The sequence below is a fragment of the Leptidea sinapis genome, chromosome 30 (assembly GCF_905404315.1).
Source record: "Leptidea sinapis chromosome 30, ilLepSina1.1, whole genome shotgun sequence".
In the NCBI taxonomy this organism is placed as follows: domain Eukaryota; kingdom Metazoa; phylum Arthropoda; class Insecta; order Lepidoptera; family Pieridae; genus Leptidea; species Leptidea sinapis.
The window spans coordinates 4,939,757-4,953,402 of record NC_066294.1 but is presented as its reverse complement, the minus strand read 5'-3'; the positions used below and the strand labels follow the sequence as shown (position 1 = coordinate 4,953,402).

Here is a 13,646-nt window from a genome sequence, read left to right as displayed (position 1 = left end):
CTGAGTTTTCTTGAAGGACAGGACCTATCCATCATCTGGCTGCGTGTAGACTGCGATGACCATCCGCGAATCTTCACATGCCTGTATAGGTCCCATAGCGGTAACGCAGAGACTGACCGGCTCCTCGAACACATCCAAATGGCTACAGATTCCGTGTTGGAGCAGATCCCCACTGCAGAGATCGTGTTTCTTGGCGATTTTAACGCCCACCACGCCGAATGGCTAGGCTCACGTACCACCGATCATGCAGGGAGATCTGTTCACGACTTCGCCTTAGCATATGGTCTGACGCAACCGGTTAATGCACCAACGCGAATCCCAGATGTGCAAGATCATACACCTTCACTGTTGGACCTTCTGTTGACCTCACATCCGGACGGCTACCTAGTTTCCGTTGACCCTCCTCTGGGATCGTCGGACCACTGCCTGATCCGGAGCACCGTGCCGATCACGCGCCCAACACGGCCCCGCTTCTTAGGCTGTCGCCGCGTGTGGCACTATAGGTCAGCAGAGTGGGACGAGATGCGGTGCTTTTTTGCATCCTACCCGTGGAGGCAGATCTGTTTTTCACTGGGAGATCCAGATGCCGCTGCTGATGCTGTTGCTGATGTGGTACTGCAAGGTATGGAACTCTTCATTCCATCCTCCTCTGTGCCTATCGGTGGCAGGTCCCAACCATGGTTTGACCGCTCCTGCAAAATGGCCTCTCGCCGAAATCAGGAGTGCTATCAGGCTTGGGTCAATGCCGTGGTATCTAAGTATGTGAATTCCAGCGAACTTAAAAAACACTTCAATCATGTCTCCAGGTCCTTCAAAAGAGTTATTGCTGACGCGTAGTCGAAGCACATTGGCAGAATTGGCGAGAGACTTGCACGCCTTCCCTCGGGAACTCGTGCATTCTGGTCGCTCGCCAAGGCTGTCCAAGGAAACTTCTGCCAGCCAGCCATTCCGCCACTGCACAGGGATGATGACTCGCTGGCCCATGACGCGAAAGAGAAAGTTGATCTCCTGGGCTCCCTCTTCGCGTCCAACTCGACTCTGGATGACCACCACCGCATATTCCGCGGTGCGATTCATATATGCCGGAGGTAAAAATACGGCATGGTGCCGTGCTTAAGGCGCTTCTCACCTTGGACATACACAAATCGAGCGGGCCCGATGATCAGCGACTGCCAGTACGGTTTCCGTCAGGGTCGCTCAGCTGGTGATCTTCTTGCGTACCTCGGGCGCAAGCGGTTGAGTCGAAGGGAGAGGCGTTGGCAGTGAGTTTGGACATAGCGAAGGCCTTTGATCGGGTGTGGCATAAAGCGCTTATAGCGAAACTGCCATCCTATGGGCTTCCCGAGAAGTTGTGCAAATGGGTCACTAGCTTTTTGGCTGATCGGAGCATCAAGGTTGTTATCAACGGTGCATGCTCCGACTTAAAACCCATAAACTCTGGTGTCCCGCAAGGCTGTGTGCTATCCCCTACGTTGTTTCTTCTGCATATCAATGATATGCTGCAAATCAGCAATATTCATTGCTATGAAGACGACAGCACGGGGTATGCTTCCTACACCGGCCGTGCCAACATGTCCCGGAATAGCGTCGACGAGAACCGGATCAAACTTGTGTCTGAAATCGAGACTATGCTTTGCAAAGTCTCGGAATGGGGCCGACAAAATTTAGTCCAATTCAACCCCAAGAAGACACAAGTTTGTGCGTTCACCACTAAAAAGTCTCCCTTTGTCGTATCCCCTCGATTCGAGATCACTCCTCTAACTGCCACAGCCTGTATTGGCATACTTGGCGTCGATATATCGAGCGTCATTCAGTTCCGTGATCACTTGGATGAGAAGGCCAAACTGGCCTCTAAAAAGCTTGGTGTACTCAGTAAGGCGAGACAGTACTTCACTAAAAGCCACCGCCTGCAACTTTATAAGGCGCAAATTTGGCCTCACATGGAGTACTGTTCTCACCTCTGGGCGGGTGCTCCCCAGTACCAGCTTCTTCCATTTGACCGCATACAACGAAGAGCGGCTCGAATCATCGACGATCAAGTCATCTCCGATCGGCTTCATTCTCTAGCATTGCGTAGAGATGTGGGTTCTCTCTGCATCTTCTACCGCATTTATCACGGGGAGTGCTCAGAGGAGCTGTTCGGGTTGATTCCAGCGGCCGAATTCCACCATCGGACATTACGTGCAAAGTACCATCCGCATCACGTAGACGTCTGGCATTCCACAACCGCGCGTTTTTTTCGAAATTTCTTGCCTCGCACAGCCACTTTGTGGAATCAACTACCGGCAGCGGTCTTCCCGAACAGATACGACTTAGGGACCTTCAAGAAAAAAGCATACTCCCACCTTAAAGGCCGGCAACGCATTTCTTGACACACCTGTTGTTGTTGTTGGCGGCTGCCTCACCTCTCCCCATCCCGTGAGCCTCTTGCCCGTTTGCCCCCTCTCATATAAAAAAAAAATTCAATGATTAATTTAGGATCAGTAGTGCCCGTTCACGAGTAGGACCGGACCAGCGATCGCTTTCCTCTACCAAATCCTATGAAAAGTAACGCCTAACCTACCTACTAAGTGGGCAAGTTTTTTTTAATTTAATAGACGATAAGTGACTAAATGTGCGAGCAGGCCCTTCGAATTAGATAAATATCACTATATTAAAACTTTCATATAATAATAATAATAATATTGACACACTTTTTACACATATTATCTTGCCCCAAATTAGGCATATATAGCCTGAGTTATGGGTTGCAAGACAATGATATATTTAATACAATATACTTACTTAAACATACATATAAACATCCATGAATCGGAAACAAACATCCATATTCATTATATAAATGCGTGCACCTACCGAGATTCGAACCCGGGACCTCTAGCTTAGTAGATACGATCGCTAACAACTCGGCTATATAGGTCGTCTGTACTATACATATATGTATGTTATTTGCTATTCCATTCGACTTTTCATATAAATAGACTTCAGAAATTACAGATAGAATATTTGGAAGGTTTCCATGAAAACCATAGTCATCCAAACGATACCGGTCTGTTGGTTAGTGCTATTTATTTCCGGATACGCATACATAAAAGTATTCACTACACTCTGACGTTGAAGCAATCACGAAAACATTAAATTATCTATAAATTGAGTTTCTTCAATCCCGACATGTTCCATTCAATAACTTCGCGTATATAATTGGTAAAGTTCCCTCGCCTTTTTGTTGCATATCATATTATGGTAGAGAGTGTCCAAATCGAGGCTGATACTCTAAATTTTTCACTGAAATCCCAAATATTTTTTGTGAAATTGTAGCATGTAATCATAAAAAGGCATTTATTTTTTCAAAATTGATTCCTTTAAAATTCTTTTTGATGTCATTTCTACTATACTAGATACTACTACCGCTTCCGAAACAAATGACGCTCTGAGAGAGAAGAAACAGCGCAAGAAACTCCCCCAGAATTCTTTCTGTGCGCTCTTTTTAATAAAATATACAATATTGTACTGTCATTGCTATTGCTATAAAATAATCACATATATCTTTCGGATTAAGCTTAAAGTATTTTTTTTTACTATGAAAATGTGACGAGACTTTTACCTCACATTAAGTGACACACATAATTCTGAGTGAATTCGGAAGTGCTCACGTCACTTTGAGACATTCAAATTCAATTACTTTTAATCAAAATAGAATATGAATTCACGTGTTGAAAGTCGAAAACTACCACCCATTCGGAAATGTGTGCCTCAGATCTGAGAAGAACGCCAGGACATTCATGAAACTTCAATGCCTTTAGTGTAAAGCCTAAAGCAACAGGCTTTTTTTGAGCAAAATCGGTGTATGAAGAATAAAGGAATATTTTTGTTTCCATGATTTATATTAAAAATAAGCATTCGTACAAAATATGACCTTTAATTTACGTGAACGATGCTTTGGGAATAGATAGCATTAAAAATAAAATTATAATTACACTAACATGCTAAATGATGCCTCATTTATAGACGAAAACAAAATACAAGGTTATACAATATGTACAAAAAATATAAACAAAATAGATAGTAAAGTTAATAGAAATTATAGATAGTAGAAAGATAAACTAGATAAAGATATAATAAATCAGAGATAGTTCAATAATGAACAATAAAGGCCTGAGGTTTACAATATTAATATAGATAACTTAATTAAATATAGTTATACAAAATTAAAGACGGAGACAGTATTGTATAAGCGCGTTCATAGGAAAACATATTATGATATTAAAAATGAAAATTGGTTAAGGTGAAACAATAGACAGACATTCCTGAGGTTCCGAGGAAGAGATGGTCTGACGCTGGGGGCCCCCGCTAATCCTCTACAAACTCCTGGTGCTAAAGTGTGTTCGCTCTGCGTTATAAATGAACGAGTACTTTGATGCGATGCAAATATTCAGTTGACCACTGATGAATGATTAATGAATATGCGTGCGACGATGCCGGTGCTCAGTGACAATTGGTTATTAACCGGCACGAGAGTCAATTGGCATTAGATTAGCCAATCAGATACCAATGCATCTGTTGTCTATATGTATCTCCCTATTTCTACAGGAACTATCTGCACTATAGTTTGTCATAGCAAAAATTACAAAAGAGAATAGACAATTGCGGTGTTACCAAGTATTTTAAATAGAATTTGCTCTAGGTGGAAGTAAGCGAGCAACTCGTTTAACCGTGGCCGCAGCTATCGGTATATGGGTTCTGGCGGCTGCTCTTGCGATGCCAGCCTACATTGGTTCCTATGTCAGAGAATTTGTCGTCAGTCCCACCAAGAAGGTAAGAAATATTACCAAATAGTTACTAACCTGAACGAAGTTCTCTCGTGTTGAATTTATTTTATAACGCTTTGGGCTTTTTAACAGCTCAGTTAAGCTGATTCACATTGGCTGCGTTTTGTATTAAAACATCAAGTTTTTCTGTCTTTGACAACCATAAAGGCCAATTCTTGAAAACTTTTGGTAAACTTTAGATCGTATGGATAGTTTCAGTGTTTTTTGCTTTAGAAGTTTCCAGAAATGCACTGCAGCGTCAAAATTGAATATATTCAAGAAGGTATTCAGTGTTAAGGAAAAAATATTAGAAACATTTGTTTGGTCAACATGAATTTATTTTTAAATACTAAATAATTTTCGTTTATTAAATGCTTCGTGGCAACAATTGATTTGTCGCGTAATTGTTTTCTACAAAAAAATAATTAATCATAACCTTAGTTATTATGGAGTGAAATTATACCTCAAATGTTCATGAATTAATTTTTTTTTAACAATTTACTTTTTTTTAGTTTCTCGTATGCTATCCGTACCCAGTGGAATGGGGCGAAGAGTACGCACGTCTGGTCGTGTTACTGAAGTTCCTGATTTACTACTCGATGCCACTTGCGGTGATTGCGCTGTTCTACGTTCTTATGGCAAGACATCTAGTGCTCAGTACTCAGAACATGCCGGGAGAGATGCAAGGAACGCAGAGACAGGTGAGTAAATAAAACAATGTTAAATAAAAATAATATTTTGTTAGGTGCTGCCAGTACCTTACTAATTTTAGTAAATAATTCTTTATGGCAAAACTACCATCCATTTATGGCAAACAACCATCCATTCACCAGTGAGAGGTTCCTTTGCACCGGATGCCGGCTAGATTATGGGTACCACAGCGGCACCTAATTCTGCCGTCAAGCAGTAATGTGTAAGCATTACTGTGTTTCGGTCTGAAGGGCGACGTAGCTAGTGAATTACTGGGCAAATGAGACTTAACATCTTACGTCTCAAGTTGACGAGCTCAGTTGTAGTGCCGCTTAGAATTTTTGGGGTTTTGAAGAATGCTGAGCGGCACTGCTTTGTAATAGGCAGGGCGTACCAATTACCATCAGCTGGACGGCATGCTCCTTTCTTCCCTTCATTTCATACAAAAAAAGTAACAGAGAGATTCAAATAATCAATCAAAGCATTGCAAACAAATAAAATATAAAAATATAACCCGCTGTTATTTGATTAAGGGGGATTTATTTTGATATTTATTAACATTTCTTGACAAGTACCATTAACATATTCAAGTATGCCTGTTGATGTTTCTTCAGCCTATAATAAATATGAAAGTTTTTTGACAGATGCGAGCCAGAAGAAAAGTGGCGTTAACAGTTCTTGCGTTCGTGTTGGTTTTCGCAGCGTGCTTCTTGCCTACCCATGTCTTTATGATGTGGTTCTATTATTGGTATGTTTTATCTTGTAGTTCACAATAACGTAAGGACTCTTTTCTTCTCCTCTAGTTGTACTCCGGTTTTTTGTTATTTGTCACGAAACGTCGGCTTGAAGAAAATAATAATGAAACTGTAAGTTTTACGCTAAAACCTAATGTAATAAAACAGTTACAATATAACCTGCGTTTTGATCCTTTATTGTCATAAACATAATGTTAACACCAGGAACAAACATAAACTTACAATGCCTATTACTCGGCTAAGTCAAGTTAGGCTTTTGTGGGGCGATGTTGCTTTTACAACTTTACAAGATCCCAGAAAATGTTCAAAACTATGTATTATGAAATTTAAAGGAATTGTAAAAAACGTTTGTGTGATATATATTAAATGACTTTTCACATATTGTGAATGGAGCGATTGCAGTCAGGCTATTGCAATTTAATATAAATGTAATTGTATGTATCGAAATTTTACTTTATTTAAAAAAAAACAAACATGACGCCCGCAGAGTTTTTTGCGTCCGTTCTTCTCAGGTCTGAGGCATTTTCGAATACCCTCTCAATAAGTGGTACATCCTATTTTGAATAAAAACATTTTGACACTCACGTTAATCAAAGAAAGTTCTAGAATGAGATTCGTTTTCAGCCCAACAGCGGAAGAAGACTTTAACGCATGGTGGTCTGCTCTACGGATTGTCGGGTTCTGCCTATCTTTCCTCAACAGCTGTGTCAATCCTGTTGCACTGTATTGCACAAGCGGAATATTTAGGAAGCATTTTAATAGGTAAGGTATTAACGTTATTTAATACATAAATGGCCTTTCAAATAAACTTGGTATAAAGTTATACCTTGGTATAATGTTTACAAATAAACATGTTGCTTATGATTGGTTTATTCGGACGTATATCATTTCCCGCGTTTGTTTGCAAGACTGACCGACATTCAGAAAACATCATAATTATCATTATATTGACAGTATTGTCAGCGATATAATCAATATTTTGCACATTCTCGGCTTATACTCAGTTATATTAAAATATAAACAATTTGCCAATAAATCGGCATACTAATATTTGATAGTCAATATTACAATAACTATATTTATACGTCATTACATAGACATAATTCAATAATATAAAATAAACATTACTTTGTAGGTACCACTCTCAAAGAATTACTTTTAAATATTATTATTTTCAGCTTAAGGATTATTTTAAGCTATAGAAGCTTAAGATATATTAGCCATAATTTAAATTTTTCTACATTATTGTTTTACGCATCTCTCTAATATATTTGAAAAGTGGACAGACCTTAATACTCATAGCATAAGGAGAGTTACTTTTTTAATTTAGTTAGGATTCTTGAGTTTTTAGATTTTTTTGATATTTGCTTACGAAGCTTTTGAATTAAAATTATAAACGAATTAACAGATACCTGCTCTCAAATAAAATTTTATGAACGATGCGGGACTCGAACCCGCAACCTCTCGCGTCCCAAGCGAGTACTCTTCCAACTGAGATAACCGTTCGAGTGATGTATCGTTGATAAAATCTTGTATGCTTTATTCAACTCAGGTTGTGGCTGCATTCATAAAATTATGTTTTCAAATTTTATTTGTGTATTAATCCCAGAAGTGGGGGTTATCACTTTAAAAAACACAACAAATTGCTTAGATACCTGTTCTGCCGATCTACACCTCCCCATGGTACTCGAAGCTCCATGTCGTTATCAACATCCAGGCGATTGAATTCTAGCAGGAAGACCAATGTCAGCATGATGCCCAGAACGTAAGTCTATAAATAAATTGGTCTTACCAGTACAAACGATGACATACATAGAAAAAATATACGATTAGTTATTTATGCAACTGTTGTGTAATAAGGGGTATTAAAACATGACACATTCATGGTTTATCTATTTATTTATATATATACATTATATTTCTTCATATATATTTAGTAATAATAGTATCACATGAGTATTTTAATACCTAATTGTCAACAGTTGCATACAAGACATTATCTACACCCATGATATGAATCCTCTATATTCTTAAGATTCTGAAACAGTTAGCAGCAAGCTAATATTAAAAAAGGCAGTCCTAGTAACCATTACATCATCCAAACGAGTGTTGTAATGTTGTATTGAATTTCATTACAAGATTCGTTTGGATGACGTAATGGTTATTAGGACATTGGGTATTTTAATGTTGGTAATAACTGATTTAGAATATTTAATAGAGGATTTAAAGCATGGTTGTAGATAAAATATTATATCGTCTAAGTACAAGTGATTACAACATCACGTTTGTTCAAAAGATAAAACTGAACGTTCTGAAACTATTATTCTCTATTGTTTTAAATTTGTATTTCTTACGATGACTATATTTTTTAATTAAATTTTAATAACTTTTGTCATGTCAGGAAGAATTGAAGAATATATAACAAAAATAGTCTGTTTCAGAATACACGACAGAAGTCAATTCTTTATAAAGTCGAGGTTTTACGATATACAATTGTTTTTTGTCCTTTATTCATTTAGCAATAGCACGTGTACCTCTCGTAAAACTGCTGTAACTGATCGCGTTTAATAAGAGGATAGAACGAACGTTACATGTTCGAGCGTGAATGCTCAATCTAATTCAATACCCACGAAATAAAGTAAACAGCGCACTTAAATGAGATTTCCCTTGAATGTTGTTATTAGAATAGAATTTGAAATGAATGAATATTTTCTCAGGACAAGTATTGGTCGGGAGAGCAGCGTTCGGTTACTGAACAACGGATCATTGAAGCCTTGAGACAGAAGTTGTTCGCGAACATTTGCGAACATTTATGAACTAGACAAGATGTAGCGTGAAACAAACTGATGATAAATGATAAACTTGAGTGGAAATTTTGGACGAAATAATGACGGATTCTGTTTTATCACAATACGAATATCATTCTGGGATATGTATTATACTACCTAGTATTGCCATAAATACTGAAACAAAGAAAAAAATTTTCTATTGCAAATAACTTTTATTACTTTTGCAGTGTGTTAGTTTAATACATAAATATAAAACAATTAAAGATATAAAAAGCTTATTCGAAGTGGTGTCCATCGGCTGCAATACAGTCCTATAAACGTTGAGGCTAGTTATCAATAGAAGCACGCACTACTTCCATGGGAAAATTATTCACTGCCAATCGTACGGATTGTTTTACTGACACAAAATTATCATGGCGCTTAGAGCAAGCCGTACTCTCTAAAACTGACCATAAATCATAATCCAGCGGATTAAGATCGGGACTAGACGACGGCCAGTCTTCAGCTCTGATGAAGTTCAAAACGTTCGTTTCCAACCAAGACCGAGCACCGAGTCTTGCTGCAAGGACAATTCTTGGTAATTGAATATGGTGTTGTTAAGGCTTCACTACCTTCCCAAGAATGGTATCTTGATACACTTGTGCCGATGTTTTGATACCTTTTTCACAAAAGTATCGCTCAGTAACTCCTTCAAAGCTAATACCCCACCAAACTCCATTTTAATATCGTAAAATAATGAACAATATGTAGGCGCCAAAATGAGAAAACTCAATGAATAATCATAAAAAATGACAAATTCCAAATTCAAATGTAATGTTTTTGTTTATTTTCAATTGTAACAGTATTTATGGCCAGACTAAGTATATCTTTACATAAAGGTCAGTTTTTAGTTTGATAATAAAAATTCTATGAAAAATTTAAACAAATAAGCTCCACATCCTCCCAGTAATTTTACTAATAAACGAACTGACTTTAATTATAAAATTTAAGAACCCATGCTTATTTTTCATGTACCATCCATCAAACGGGTTTATTTTAGTTTCGAATACTAGGGAGAGGAAAATAGAAGAATTAGTGACCATGTAAATAAATTATATTTAAATGTGTATTTTATACTTAACGACACTTGTATTTCTAGAGGTGGTTCACAACCTCGTCTAAAGCCGTGAACAACACCTAAAACGTTTTTAATAAAAAATAGTTCGTAACTTTATGTTAGCTGTTCTAACCATTATGTTAGCTGTCAGTCTCGGTTGATTTATGAAAGTATCTCAATCTGTGGGAAGATGTACGCATATTTTAAAAGGCATATAAGGCATTTATTTTCTCAAAATTGATTCCTTTAGAATTGTTTTTGATGTCATTTCTATTATACTAGATTCTGCTATCGCTTTGGAAACAAATGGCGCTCTGAGAGCGAAGAAGAGGCGCAAGAAACTCTCCTAGCATTCTTTTTGTATTGAATGAAATATACAATTTTGTAACTAGCTTCCATTTTCGAATAAATTCGAGGGAGAGGCTATCTTTGTGAACTTAAATTGTAGTTCTTTTACAAATTGCATTTAATTTCGTGCTGAAAATTATTTTTTAGTGAATATTATGTATAAAGTTACATTTTATTAACAGTTATATATAACGTTATATCATCTATAGTTATTATTTTTATATCGACGTATAGGATAAAAATATTTGTAAATTTTTTGGGCATTATTTGTGACATATTTAGCTGTAAATAATATAACTATAAGGGTTTATACAATAAGTTTAAATTATGATTATACTGTTTTACTATACAATTAAAAGATCTAGTCATGAAAATGTTTTTCAAATTTAAATAAAATTTAATTTATTTTTGTTATGAAATGACGTACTAAAATAGTGACATGTAAGAAAGTTTTATTCAAAATGAGTAAAAAGTTTTGAAAATCAAGAAAAATATTATATAATTCATGTTATTATCCTTTCAATTTATAATACTACTAGTTTGTTCTAAAAATAGTATCATAGTTATATTCCTAATATATGAAAGCTTATAAAGCTTAAGTCCATAATAAACAAACTAGCTGAAAAGTTTCAAGCGCTGTATGTAGGATTTGGTTCGAAAATACATCTTAGGCGGCAGGAGCAGGTAACGTAAATCTAAAGCGGAGGATATATGCATCACTCGGTGATGGATATATATTTGTTCTCTAAGGGATGGAAACGATGGCCCCTTGGGGTTCATCGCCACAAAAATTTATGAAAGAGATTTTACCAGTGAGAGGCACCTTTGCACTGGTTGCCGGTTTGATTATGGGTAACATAACGGCGCCAATTCCTGCCGTGAAGCAATAATGTGTAAGCGTTATTGTGTTTCGGTCTGAATGGCACCGTAGCTAGTGAAATTACTGGGCAAATCAGACTTAACATCTTATTCTCAAGGTGACGAGCGGAAATGTGCGCAAAAGCTCAGAATTTTTGGGTTTTTCAATAAACCGAAGTACTTCATTGTAATGGGCAGGGCGAATCAATTACCATCAACTCATCGTCCTGCTCTTCACATCCTGATAAAAAAGTGTAAGGGTCGATATCGGTGCTTTTAATTTTAGTGAATCTGGCGTGACAACATTGGATTTGCTTTTTATTTAAATCGCACAATGAGAGAGAAATATTTGTGCTAAACGTAGAATATATTTTTTAATTCTTGTCTCTTTAAATATAATGAAGACTTGCTATTGAAATACAGTAAGGCCCTAAGAGTGCTTTCGCATGTCCGATCCGAATCCAATCCGTACCCGTGAAAATACGATCCGGTGTAGAAATCGTAGAACTATTTCTATTTCTACTATTTCTACTACTACTATACATTACTATTTCTATATACGTTCTAGATCCGGCTCGCGTCATCCGATTTCATTTCGAGCAACCGTTAGAAATAGTTCTACGATTACACCGGACCGTATCTTCACGGGTACGGATCGGATTCGGATCGGACGTAGTGCGAAAGCACTCTAAGAAATTTTGTGATGGCTAGATTTTATTTATAATTCCTATTAATATCATAGAATATGGGACGTTCTATATATATAAGAGTATTTATTTGATAGTATTTAATACGGGGATTAATAATGTGTTGATTAAAGACATTCATTATAATTTTACAAAATAAAAAGCGATATAGTTGATAAAGCTATTGATAATGTAACACTTAGGTTGGTCTCCGCTGCGCTCCAACTAGATACCGCAGGCGTAGTCGCAAAGTGCCAGTCTCGAACAATGTGTGAAGTTGACGTGCCACATGTGCCTGTTAAACTTTGCTAATAATTGAAACTAAAATTCCGGGTTGCGAAGTAAAACTTGGTTAAAATTATACTACAAAAAAAAACACTGGGATTACATATCAACGGTAAGTATTTTGTAATTATTAATGGCAATGTACAATAGCACGAATAGAACACGAAGCGTATATAAGTTACAAAATTTGAAAGATGCCATTGAGTGTCAAGATGCGACGCAAGCATATAATAGTTGCCGTATGAAAAAGCTATTGTTCTGAGGTAGTGCGGTATCTAGTTGGAGCGCAGCGGAGACAAATGCTTAATCTAAGGAGTTACGATATAATTTGCATTTGTATGCAAGTACGTGTATGAAACTGACAGTCAAAATTCATTAATGCCGCAAAATATTTGCTGGCTAATTATGAATTAAGATAATATTTAGTTCATGAGCTTCCTTGTGCGGTTTTTCCGGGACGATACGACATGGGGACCTTCAAAAAAAGCGCGTACACCTTCCTTAAAGGCCGGCAACGCTCTTGTGATTCCTCTGGTATTGCAAGAGAATGTGGGTGGCGGTGATCACTTAACACCAGGTGACCCGTACGCTCGTTTGTCCTCCTATTCCATAAAAAAAAAAGTATAGTTGATGTGGTTTAGTTGTAGTTTAATTAAGTAAGTAGATGCCTGTGTAAAATATAATATATTTGTTGATAAAATATCTATAATAATATATCACTAGATATAATATATTATATTCACCACACATTACCAATTTTCCAGCCAGTATATGCCTCTTAGATTTTTAACACAACATATTTGAATCAATTGCAGTTGCATTATTGTTGCATCATTAAAAGTTGCAGTAAAAGTTGAAAAATGATGTATTTAAAACCAATATTAACGTAAGGCCAGTATCCACCAAAATGGAGAGGAGAGGAGATAAGCCGAGAAGCTGTCAGGTTATTTCCACAAAAGCGGAGAGTAGTTATGCAGGGCCAAATTCGCGAAAAAGGTCACTCGTCGAATCCAACTCGGATGGGCAGCGTTCGGGAAGCTCCGTAAAATCTTCTCGTCCCAAACACCACAGTGTCTGAAGACGAAGGTTTTCAACCAGTGATGACTTACGGTACGCAGACGTGGTCGCTAAACTATGGGCCTTATGAGAAAGCTCATTGTCGCTCAGAGGGCAATGGAAAGGGCTATGCTCGGCGTTTCCCTGCGTGATCGAATCAGAAGTTAGGAGATCCGTAGGACAACCAAAGTAACCGACATAGTCCAAATGATTGCGAAACTGTAGTGACAGCGGGCAGGGCACATAGTTCGACGGACAGATGGCCAGTGGGGCAG

At 37.4% G+C, this 13,646-nt stretch overlaps 1 protein-coding gene and 1 non-coding gene across 3 annotated transcripts in view; one reads left to right on the top strand and one right to left on the bottom strand.

Annotated features, from left to right (window-relative positions):
* The window catches only part of LOC126973891 (neuropeptide CCHamide-1 receptor-like), a 444,867-nt gene that overhangs the window by 33,245 nt on the left and 397,976 nt on the right, over nucleotides 1–13,646 (top strand). The window contains exons 4-7 of one of the 2 annotated variants that reach the window (XM_050821256.1): nucleotides 4,685–4,815; nucleotides 5,321–5,509; nucleotides 6,143–6,246; nucleotides 6,878–7,019. The exons of the other annotated variant lie outside the window; for it this stretch is intronic. Coding sequence (XP_050677213.1) covers nucleotides 4,685–4,815; nucleotides 5,321–5,509; nucleotides 6,143–6,246; nucleotides 6,878–7,019 — 566 coding nt within the window. Of the gene's footprint in view, nucleotides 1–4,684; nucleotides 4,816–5,320; nucleotides 5,510–6,142; nucleotides 6,247–6,877; nucleotides 7,020–13,646 lie in introns of those variants that run through there. 2 annotated transcript variants of the gene reach the window in all.
* Nucleotides 7,687–7,759, bottom strand: Trnap-ggg (transfer RNA proline (anticodon GGG)). Its single transcript has one exon. It is a non-coding gene; the product is annotated as a tRNA-Pro (tRNA).